We start from the raw sequence: 12,484 nt of genomic DNA on the forward strand, positions 1-12,484 counted from the left end.
GCCTGCCCAGAGCTTACCAGAAGGGTCAGTGTGATCTAGTGGGAAGCATAGTGGACTGGGGGTCCAGTCCCAAGCCTGCCATCTGCTAGCTCTGTGACCTCAAGCAGGTGATTTGCCCTATCTGGGCTGCTGTTTCCTCACCTATAAAATAGTGGGTTTGTACTTGTTGTCATGTAGGGTCCCTTTTGGAACCATAACACGATTCTAGGGAGGGAGAATAAGTCTGGGTTTTATGTTCTCTGGGTAGAGAGGGGGCGTAACCTTCTACTACATTTCGTGTGCTCTAGTTATCGTTTGTCTGAGTCAGAGTTACTGTCAGTCATTTCCGCCCAGTCTAGACTGTATTCAACACTCACAACAAACTGGCTGTTGACTTTTTCTAAAATCTGCTTCTCATTGAGCGCCATGGACTCTCCTTTTCTCTTCTTTATCCTCTTCTTCTCCAGCCGCTTACAGGCGTACATTTTCCCAGTAGCCCGCACCTGACAAGCACAGACCTAGAAGCAAAAGAGAAAAGACAATTAATCAGACTAGGGGCTTTGCAGAAAGGGCCCTTGAACTAGATGGGCAGAGACTGTGTCAATGAGCCACTGCTGAGCATGGTGTGATCTAAGATTGTTAGACGTGGACAGAACGCTGAAAATCATCTTGTCCAGTCCCACCCTTTGACAGAGGAGGAAACTGAGACCCAGAGAGAAGTGACTTGTGTAAGATAGTAAGAAGCAGAGGCAGGATTTAAATCTGGGTCCTCCAGCTGCACATTTAATGCTCTTCTCACTCTTTGAGAATTAAAACATAACCCCCAGCAGACCAATCATACAAAGTAGGACTCACATTTGATTTGAGAGAGTTTTCCAAGTGGCTTAGATTCAAGGATTCCTACCCAGTGTTTTGGGATACCCCAGGTTGTTACCAGGCCAGCTAGCTGCCAGTTAGTGAGACAGACAACATTTATCTTTGGTGCTTCTAGCCTACCTGGTCTACCATTTCCCACTTTGGTGGTGCCCTTTACATCTTTCTTCACCATTCCCTCAGCTGCTATTGCCACCTCAGGTCCTTTTCTCTCCCCATCCCCACTCCCACCCCCTAGCCAAACCTATTGTCTAGAAAGAATTTGATTAGCTACAGCATAAATGACTGAGAAAATCCCCAAATATTGTCTATATGCTCAGGGAGCTATAAAGGATCAAAGCCCATAAGCCAAAGGACTAAAATTTTAAGTATAGAATTTCAGGTATTCATTAATTTGTAGAAAAGGCATTGAGGAAGGGTTCCTTCCACTATATCAGCAGCTACCTACCTGACTCTGTCTGACTACATGACCTGCATCCTTCTTTTGGTTCCCTTCCTTGCTTTCTCAAATTAATGTTCCCCCCTTCCACCCTCTCAAATTGGAAACTCCTCTGGTGATCTGATTTATCTTGTTTAGTTGTTTCAATTGGGTGTGACTCTTCATGAGAGCATTTGGGGTTTTCTTGGCAGATACTGGAATGGTTTGCCATTTCCTTCTCCAGCTCATTTACAGATGAGGAAACTGAGGCAAACAGGGTTAAGTGACTGCTTCAGGGTCACATAGCTAGTAAGCATCTGATTTGAACTCAGGAAGATGAATCTTCCTGACTCCAGGCCCAGCACTCCATCCAATGTGACACCTAACCCCACTGATTTATCTAAGGGAACACAAACTTGTGGCTTTCTGAAAAAACCAGCTTTCTTTCCCTTCACCCTCATCATTGACATAATTCTATCTAGGGTTTCCAAAATCCTCTGCTTCCTTCCCACTCTTTCCCTCAGTAATACTCCCATATCAAGCCCTGCCCCCAAGGTGAGTCACAGCCGATGTGGAAATTGACAAGTATGCCCTAGAATAAGAATGCCTGGGGAACCCCAGTTGAGAAGCCTACTTCGGGCACAACCCAAGGGAAGCAGGAAATTCTGCCAAGATTATAAGTACTTTAAGTTACAAATATTCTTCATACCAAGTTTTAGAAATCACTCACCTCCCCGAAGCCTCCTTTGCCTAGCACTCGATATTGCCTGAAAGTGTTTTTGGTCACTGGTTGTCTGGAAGAAACCAAGAAGTCAACATTGGCCTTATGGCATTAAGATATTTTTTCCTCCTGTCTCTGAAATAAAAAAGATGACTCTATAGATTGTAACCTTTGTTGATGAGGAGGCATTACTAACTAGTGTCAGCTCCACCATAAACAAGTTATGTGGCTTTGGGCAAAATCACTTTATCTCTGGGGCCTTCAGCTGATTTTTCTGTAAATGTGAGAGGCTAGCCTAGATAATTGCTTAGGTCCCTCCATCTCTGACACCCTAGGGTTATATGGACTTCTGGACTGATCACTAACAAAATGAGAACCAATGTTTCATAGGGCACTAGGGAATCGCTCCCTTGGGTGATTTCAGACAAAGGCCAAGAATATCTGTTAGGGGCTGGGTCTTCCATTCTAACCAAAGAGACACTTAACTTTTCTCCTTGTGTGGAAGGCAAGACACAAACATACATGGGAAAAATTGAAGAAGTTTAAAAACTGAATCCAGAAGCTGATTTAAAAACACTTTTTATATTGTGTTCTCACTCCAGTGCAAAGGATAAAACCTCAGCCACTTATTAGCTGGATAACCTTGGGCAGGCTGCTTAATCTCTTGGAGAATCATTTTCCTCATCTATACAACGGGCTTAAAAATACCTATACCTCACAGGCTTGTTGTGGGTACCAAATGAAAGAATGTACATCAATCTTTTGTAACCTCAGAGCATACTATAAATGTGAGCTATAGGATGATGCTAGGAGAGGTGATAATGATGGCAGTGTCATAGGGAAGGGGAAAAGAAAAAAAGAAATGACGTGTAAAGTAGGACTGGAAATAAAATAGAAGTGATGTTCTGGGGTGATGGTATGGTGCAGAGCAATAGTGTGAAATGGAAACAGAAATGGAGGCCTAACTGTACCTAAGATTCCTGTGGGTTACATATTGACTTAGAAAACCATGGTATTAATATTATCTATCACATCATCTATCTATTTGTTTTATTGTATTTTTATTGATTTTGTTAAATATTTCCCAGTTATATTTTAATCTGATTCCCAATTATATTTTAACACTCAGGAGTATTGTGGGCCACACATGGTCCATGGACTGCATGTTTGAAACCGCTGGTACCAAGGAAAATAGTACTGGAAGTAGAATCCAGAGACCTGGGTTTGAATCCTGGCTCTGCCACTAGGTAACATGGGGAAATTCACTTAACATCTTTGAACTTCCATTCCCTCATCTGTAAAATGGACTTAACACTGCCTTCTTCACAAGGTTGTTGTAAGGAAAGCTCCTGGGAAACCTTTTAAAGCTACACAAATGTAAGTTGTCGACCTCAACTACACTTGAGGCCAGATTGTCAGAAGAAGGGGAACGAAGTGTTTTTCATGCTGCCCTCAGTACTAAATCCTCGGGTGACATTTGTGAAAGCAGACATTCTAACAATACGAGTCTAAAGACTTGAGAATATAGAGATTGCTGTCATTCACTTGTGTCCGACTCTTCATGACCCTGTGGACCATATTGTCAATGAGTTTTTCTTGTCGTGATTTGCTATTATCTCTTCTAGTGGATTAAGGCAAACAGAGGTTAAGTGACTTGCCCAGCATCACACAGCCAGTAACTGCCTGAAACTGAATTTGAACTCAGGTCTTCCTGACCCAAGGCCCAGCACTATATACTCTGAGCCTTCTGGCTGCCCCAATATATATAGATTATTGGCTACAATAATGCTGTCCCTGCCTTTTTTTAAAAGGCTAGGTGCAGAATTTTTCACTGAAGCCACTTTCATAACAAAGTTGAGTCTAGTTAGACTTTTATCAATTAACTTAATTAGTTATAGTATGATGAGCTGATTAGAGAAATTAGACCAATTCTAGAAAGGCCCACAATATTCATTTGAATTATACCTAAATGGAAAACTGGTCCATGGGGGTCAATTTCTCCTTTAAGTAAGCTAAAAGTTACATTGCATGTTAATGTTTTGATTTCACTAGAAACCATGCTGCAGGTATGTTAGCCTATTCCCCTTACAGAACCTCTTGGCAAAATCCAGTTTAGTTTCTCGCAAGTCTGTTCAGAATTTATCAAGTTTGACTTAGATGTGACATCACAGATGTTCAGAAGGAGCATGAGGTATGATGAAAAAAATACTAGACAAACAAATTCATTCAGGCAGGACCCTCGTGTCGTGATTTTGGGTCCCAGCACCTCTAAACCCCTAAATCTCAACACTGCCACTTCCAACCCAGCCATAATAAACTCCCTTTTATTCAATTAAAAAAAAGAATACTAGTCAAAGACGGAGGAGGCTTGGGTTCTAGTTGTGGGTCAGGCACTAATGCATTCTGTGGTTCCTCATCTCCCTGGGCTGTAGTAGCCTCCTCTATAAAAGAAAAGAATTGGATGAGATGACCTCTTAAGGTTGCTCTAACATTCTATGGTCTAAAGATCCTTCCATCTGTTTTGGTGATTTATTTGCTGAAGAACTAGAGCTTAATCCTGATAAGTATGAAATAATTGCCTATTCTGCAAGAATCCACACTCCTCTTAATCTTTCTTATGCAAATAATCAGCCAGAGAGCCTGTTTCATGCCTTAGGAACATACTATCAGCATGTACTCCACACTTAGGCCTTAGAAGCTTTTCCTACTGAGCTCTACTCCAAACCACATCAAGGTCTACCAGCCCTAACAGTTTACGATAGAAGAAGAACAAACAGTAACTCGACATTACCACAGAATCCAACTGCTAGAGGAGGAGTGTAATACAATTTTAGAGGAATTTCTTGGTTAACCTTGTGGGGAGAAGAATCCCTTTAACACTGAAATGGAGAAACATTAACTGGGCAAGAACCTACAAGTAAAATGGGACAAATGATCAAGTTCTGAAGATATGTTAACTCTTTGGGAACTGTTCATTCATTTAACAACTTTTTTTTTTAAAGGACTTACTATGGATCACAGCTCTAGAAGGGACATTGAGATCATCTCATCTAGTGATTCTCAAACTGCGAGTCAGTGAGCTCAAAACTATGTTCCATAATAATATTAAGACATGAGTTTTCCTTTTAAAATAGTCCTCTTTTTTTCAAACTTCATATCTGTCTGAAGCCAGAATTTCTTCATATACTTCAACCAAAACAACATATCACAACAGATTGAATGCAGAAGCAGATATGAGAATCCAGCTGTCTTCGATTAAGCCAAGCATTAAAGAGATTTGCAAAAATATGTAATACAATGCCACTCTTTTAACTGAATATTTTTGTTTTGGAAAATATGGTTGTTTTCATAAAAACATTTATGTCAAAACATAATAGGCTTTTATTTTTTTAATGAATTAATAATATTTTTAAAATTTATTGGTTTTAATTTCTAATATGGTTAATATCAATAGATAAAACCCACATAAATAAAAGCCCTTTGGGGCTCTCAATAATCTTAAGAGGGTAAAAAAAAATTTTAAGAGGGTAAAGGGTTGGGACAGGTAGGTGGTGCAGCGGGTAATGTGCACCCAATGAGCACCAGTCCTGGAGTCAGGAGGACCTGAGTTCAAATCCAGCCTCAGACACATAACATTTACTAGCTGTGTGACACTGGGCAAGTCACTTAACCCCAATTGCCTGACATTGAAAAAAAACAGAGGGTAAAGGGTCCCTGAGGCCAAAGAGTTTGTAGTCTAACGCCTTCATCTCACAGAAGAGGAAACTGAGAGGTGGAGACTTGCAAAAGGTTGCTCAGGTAAAAAATAGGTAACAGAGCCAGTGTTCAAACCCAGATCTTCTCTGACTCCAAATCCAGGACTTCTTCTACTACCCATCACTGCCACAATGTAGGTAAGGCACTACGTTAACCACCAAGGGTACAAAGATGAAATCAGACACCCAACTTTCTAGAAGCTCATAATCTAGGAGGAGAGAGAAGACCTGTGTGAATAACAATAATGCAAATTAGATAATAGGTGCAAAGGAGATGTTGATACTAAGTGTCATGATAAATCTAGGGAGGGATCTTTCAAATATAATGGAGCCCTAGCTGACTTAAGGAATCAATTCCCCACCCCCCACCCTGTCTTCCCCTCCCCCTTCCCTAATACACACACACACACACACACACACACTAAAAGAAATAGTTCTTTTCTCCTCACAGTACAATAGTCCAATGGGAAATCTTATTTTCACTAATTCCAGTGGGTTTTTGAAGGTGTAATTAAACCCATCTAGAAAAGATAAAGGTTTTCATATACAACCTCCCCCTTTTCTTCCCCCCTTCGGCATCTTTGCATATGGAAATGCTCATATTCGTTGATGATTTTCTAGTTCATAATTTTAAAAATTAGAAAGAAAACAACATGCCACCCATGAGACAAGGGGACTAATTGGGTCTGCCGTAACAAGGACCCACCACAATAGAAAAGCTGATTGTTCTAGTACTCCCAATTCAACTTGGATGATGACACTGTTCCTTTATGAACCTTGTAACACCCAGGTGTGGTAATGCTTTATTAACCTGGGTTACCAGGTTACTAAAGTCTTTTTCCCCAGGTTCGTCATGGCACTGAGATCCTTGGAGGCTATACCAGCACAGCACAGGTTGTATCAGACCCTTCTTAAGTATGGGCCCTATGACAGACTCTCAGTCTTTAGATCAAAGAACCAGCCCAAATCCAGAGAAGCTCATTCCCAGAAGGCTGACCACCATGGAAATGATCTTTTCTGGCCACAGCGCCTTATAAAGACCATCGACTAAGGCACTGGAAGGGTTGGGGTGGGGGTGTGGCTGCTGTTACCTGTATCAGTAGGGGGGACTGCCCCATAAATAAAGTCATGGATCTTTTAAAGTATTGAAGATGGATCACTAAGTTATGCAGCGAAAGGGTATACAACAGGTGGATATAAATTACTACTCAGAGCACCAATCAGAGAAGGTAGAATGTAAGAGCTGAAAAGTGCTTTCCATGTAGTACAACTGCCTCACATTACAGATAAGGAAACTGAGGCCCAGAGAGGGGCAGTGATTGACCTAAGGATACGGGTAGGGAGTGACAGGGATAAGGTAAGCATTCTAGATTTAGAGCCAGAAGGCACCTAGAAGGTCATCTGGTCCAACCCTGTCATTTTTTTCAGATGAGGAAACTATAACATAGAGGAGTTAAGTGCCCTGTCCAGGGTAACACAAGTGATAAATTTCAAAGGCAGGATTTCAAACCCAAGCCTTCTGATTTGGCTTTTAATCACTGCCTCTAAAACCCAGGCCTTCTAACTGAGACCTGGTCTCTTTCAATTAATAACAATAGCTTACATTTGTATAGCAATTTGTAGTTAGGAAGAATGTTGCTGATCAATTATTTCACTGGATCCTTGTAACAACACTGTGAGATAAGTAATGCTAGTATGGTTATCCCTGTTGGTGAGAAAATGGTGTCTCAGAAAGCTTCAATGATCAAGAGGTGGCATGAGTGGAAACCAAATCTAAGCTTCTGATTCCTGATCCCCATCCTACCATTGCACCACACTGCCCTCCTCTACCCTGTGGCTTCTCTGAATATTTACTCAGTACAACGTGCCCTCTTGTAGCTACAAAGAAGACTCCACTGAGCATGGCTTCCATTGTTTTTCTCATATTAGGGGTGGATTTGGGCTGACCCATCACCCATACTCTCATACTTGCTTGGGACACATTGGCAAGAATTGTTGGCTGGGGCCAGGGAATGGGAAAGCCAACCTGCCCAACATAGGGATTGAATCCTTGACCTTGGCCTCATTGATGGAAGGTCTTATCCACTGAACTAATCAGGCCAAGGCCCTTCAAGGCAACACAGTAAAGAGGCTGCCTTCTCCAGCCCTCAACATGCTTTCTCAAGGTGGAGACAAAGTTAAAACAGGAAACATTCAAAAAAGAGAGAATATTGTCTCTACTACATTGAGCAAAGGCAGGGAATAAAGGAAGAAGGGACTGAAATAAGATTTTGCCAGGCAGGAGCTGTCAGTCTTAACAGCTTTAGACACGTCTCTTCAGAGGAAAGTGGCCAGCTTTGCTGTTTACATAAACAAGGGGAGGAGGGGGCGATGGATGCTGAGCTGAGGACATTTGCGTCCCTGGCCTCCTTTGCTCCATGACCACAGCAGGTTCAAATTCCAGAGAGTGTCTCAGTGGCCTCCAGTGTACAGTAAGGACCCGGACTTTGTGCAATGAAACACGGTCATCTCAGGAAGCCTCTTCCTTGCCCTGGCTCCTCTTCTCTGACAAAAGAAGTTTATGTCATGTTCTTGTGCCCTCACATTGCGTGACCTCCCTTGCTTGGCCCATCAAGGATTTGGCCGTGTATCACATTAACACAAGAACCACATCATACACTGGAGAGGCTGTAGCATGCTAGAAGGGATGGGCCACTGGCCAGGGAGTTAGAAGGCCTAGGATCTCACCCTAACTCTACCACTAACTGGTACTGTGGAATCTTAGGTGAGTTCTAGTTCCCTGGGACTCACTTCTCTATTGGTCAAATGCAAATGCCACCTGTAACAAACAACTTAGAAGAATCATAGAACTTCAGAAGTGGAAGCAACCTTAGGGGCCATCTTGTCCAACCCCCTGCCTTACAAATAGGAGTTTAAGTGACTTGCCCAAGTCCTCCATCTCCAGAGCCAGCCCTCTTTCCATTGTACCACAAGTATGGTTCATATGCAGAGCACTAACATATTTGTAAGATCAAAGAACCAGATTCTGTGATTTAAATTCTTATTGGATTCTCAAATGACTCACATAGAATGTGTGTGAGCATGCCTAAACACCTACACCCACATACATACACACCACACAGAACTCAGACTTACCTTTCCAACCACTTCCACTGGAGAAACCTGTCAAAATACATGCTATCCAGGTATTCTTGAAAAGGTTCTCCACTTAGGTAGTCAAGGACAGATCTATCTCAGATGAAAAAAGACACACAGTTTATCATCCAGAGCTTGCAATGGGTCAGGGCCAATTTAAATACTTTAACGTTCAGGGGGCTCATCTATCAACACATTTTTGGAGAGCAAACAAACAGTTGCAAAGGACCTTCAAGCTTATCTAGGCCACTGCCCTCATTTTGCAGATGAGAAAACTGAGGCCTAAAGAGGTTGAATGTCTTGCCCAAGCTTAAACAGATGGCAGGTGTCAGAGCCAGGATTCAAACTCAGGTCAACTGATTGCAAATCTAATGCTCTCCCCACTGTATCCTGCAGAAACCCTGGCAGCAATATAAAAAGGAAATGTAGCCATGCTAGTAGTGAGGTTTGTCTGTAAGTGTGTCAACACAGAGAATAAGTCAGAAGATCACAAACACTGGGGACAGGGCAAGTTCTCAGGAACCTCAGCACTGCTTTGGGAGCAAATTGTTGCAATCAGAAGAAATACTAATCCTGCAAGGCAACTCTTTGCATTTCTCTACTTGGATTATGGCCTTCTTTTGAATTGTTTTGCATTTAAAGGTAATGCTCGGTGCTGGTATTGGTGGTGGGCTAAAGCAAGATGCTCACAAAGCAGTCAAGGGGAACACCTTGAAGAGCTTGAAGACACCTTGAAGGCCAACCTCAAACGACATGACCCAGTGGTGGGTAGACAGCTGAGAAAAGACAGGCAGAGCACGATGGTGCTCTTTGAGCAGAGACGTGGGCTTGTGTGAGCAGAAGGGTAGACTTTGCTCAAGGCAGTCGAAGCTGCTGACTTAGGGACAATGTTCAGGTGTGCACCACAATGTAGAAATGACCACACTAACGTATGAGTCTTTTTTGCCATATTTATGCATCCAGAGGGCAAGTGGCATCTTGAGACAGAGAGAATGGGAATACATGTAAAAACAAACAACATATTAAGAGCCTACTGAGTATAAGACACCGTGTTATTTGTGTATATTTTATATATATATACATTACTTGTTTATATTATATATACATATATATATATATAAACAAATAACATATTAAGAGGTACTGAGTATAAGACACTGTGTTAGGCATTGGGAGAGATACAAAATTTAGATACCAAATGATTCTTGTCATCATGGACTTTACAGTCTAATAGAGGATCAAAGAAAATGTATGTGAATCCTCTCCTCTCTCTGCTTCCAGTTCTCTGGGCTATATCACCATGCCTCAGCTGCCTTTTTACCCTGAAACATTCCTTCATCCCTGCAGTTCCCTTCTCTCGTGAGTGAGCTCTTCCTGGAACCTCCATGCTGAAGAAGGGCCTGGTCTGGTCATCCTTCATTTCTCTCCCAGCTGTGCTTCTCACTCTTAAGATTTCACCACCATGATCCCACATGGGCACCACTAACATACCTCCCCCCCTTCCCACCTAGATTTCCCAGCTCTCTTTTATGTACTGTCTTTCCCCACTAGATCATCTGGTCCTTGAAGGTAGGGTTTCTCTTTCTTTTTGCTTATATTTATATCACAAGCACTTAGCATAGTGCCTGGCACATAGTACACACTTAATGAATGCTTATTATTGACTTGTTGACGTTGCAAACTTTGAAGTGCAATAAAAAAGTTAGCAATTTTTAAGGAAAAAGCACTTGCAGCTCTTATAAATTACTACAAAATAAAGTACTATGTGGGACATGAGGGGGAAGATTACTAACAACAGAGGCTTCAGGAAAGGCTTCATAAAAGAGGTGGTATTTGAGTTGGACTTTGAAGGATGGGTGACTTAATGAGTGAAAAGGGGGAGAGAAGATATTCCAAGTATAAGGAAAAGTAGAACCAAATATATTAAAAGAAATTTGAGAGGTTCAAGGGGTAAAGGGTAGGAAGTTCAGTTTGGGTCGGGGGTTGGAGGGTGTGAAAAGAGAAGGTGCCAATCATCCAAGCTGAATGTCTGATAGAGAGGATAAGGCAGATAGATGTGTTTATACAAAAGGTGAGGCTTTCCACACAAAAGCTAAGAGAGAAAGCTCTGGGCCAACTCACTAACAACTGTACACATGTACAAATCAGATAGCCATGGAGGTTTCTGAGGAATTCAGAAGATCAGGAAGTTAGAAGTCTGAATTCTACTGTAGACTGGGTTCCCCAGCCTGCAAGAGAGCTAGGTCAAGCCATGTTATTTACTGCATGCTTGTGCCACCCAGCTGGGGCAAGGGAGAATCTGTCATGCTCTTACAGGAAGATAATTTACATTGGAAAATACTGGTCTGGTGAATTGTGAGGGAGTTGATTAGGTCCATACCTCAGACTGACAGCGAAGGGCTGTTTCCCTATGAACAAGTGCTGATGAAAACTATATGACGGGCTTAACTCAGGGGGAGAAAAGGAATATTTATTAGGATGTCTCTCTAGGCAATATATACTGGGTGGCCTGTTTAAGCAATCAGTCCCTTTTAAATAGAGTCAGCTTTAAATGAGGTCAACCCAAAATGGTCCCTTAGCAAAAGAAAGGTACAGTGTGGAGAGCATTTACAAAATAAATATTATACATATATGATACACAGTCTGACCATTACTTCTGTGTGACAGTGATCAAGTCACTCCATCACTCTGGGCCTCAGTTTCTTCATCTGCAAGATGAGATTGGTTGGATTAGATAGATGATCTTTAAGGTCACTTCCAGCTCCAAATCTATGATCCTATTGTGTGTGTGTGTGTGTGTGTGTGTGAATAATCTTATACTAAAATACCACAGATATTTGGCATTCATTCATCTACATCCAGATGCAAGACTTGTACATTTGAGGGCATACTTATAACATTACAAATAGTGTAAAAATGTTTTTCTATATATTCAGTTTTTATCCCAAATACTGAATTAGTTTGTTTCAGGCCAGGTGTTCACAAACCAAATCATACACATACTCTCTTTCTCTCTCTCTCTCTCTCTCTCTCTCTCTCTCTCTCTCTCTCTCTCTCTCTCTCTCTCTCTCTCTTTCTCTCTCTCTCCCTCCAAAGGCAGGATTGTTTCAAACTGACTGGTGGCCTCTGTTTGAGGATGTTTTGTCCTGCCCTAAATGATGTAATGGAGATTAGGGAAATGAGCCCTGATGTCATTCTCCATTCTGGCTTCCACTCCACTCCTCTCTATGTATTCAGTTACTCTTAACTCTGGTGAGGCTGCAGCTTGTCCAAGACTTCCATCAGTACCTTCCCTCAAGTCACAAGTTAGCATTTTGCCACTGGCCCATGTCTTCCTAGGGCCCCAGACATCCAGAGATATCATAGCTGACCTTGGCTGAGGCAGAGGGAGGGTAAAATGTGTCTGTGCGTGTATATATATACATATGTATATACACATATACACATATGTGTAGAGAGAAGGTGGGGAGAGAGGGAGAGAAAGAGGTAAGACACCATGGCAGAGGATACAGATGTTTTTTCAATGGTGTATTTCAGAAACACTACCAATAATAAGTTCACTTCGCCCTCATTACACACAGCATCCATGTGATTATATTGCAG

General features: G+C 41.9%; 1 protein-coding gene across 5 annotated transcripts in view; it reads right to left on the minus strand.

Annotated features, from left to right (window-relative positions):
* Positions 1 to 12,484, minus strand: part of GRK5 (G protein-coupled receptor kinase 5) — a 185,953-nt gene that overhangs the window by 43,216 nt on the left and 130,253 nt on the right. For 4 of the 5 annotated variants that reach the window (XR_013485242.1, XM_020988207.2, XM_078151031.1 and 1 more), the window contains 3 exons: positions 8,882 to 8,974; positions 2,001 to 2,064; positions 357 to 497 (listed from right to left, as the gene is read on the minus strand). Coding sequence is in view for 4 of the 5 variants with exons in the window: in XM_020988207.2 (XP_020843866.2) it covers positions 357 to 497; positions 2,001 to 2,064; positions 8,882 to 8,974 (298 nt within the window). In the remaining variant the exon portion in view is untranslated. Of the gene's footprint in view, positions 1 to 356; positions 498 to 2,000; positions 2,065 to 8,881; positions 8,979 to 12,484 lie in introns of all 5 variants that reach the window. The other variant, XM_020988210.2, reaches the window with a different exon arrangement.

Source organism: Phascolarctos cinereus, unplaced genomic scaffold (assembly GCF_003287225.1).
Source record: "Phascolarctos cinereus isolate Bilbo 61053 unplaced genomic scaffold, phaCin_HiC Scaffold_3;HRSCAF=262, whole genome shotgun sequence".
Lineage (NCBI taxonomy): Eukaryota > Metazoa > Chordata > Mammalia > Diprotodontia > Phascolarctidae > Phascolarctos > Phascolarctos cinereus.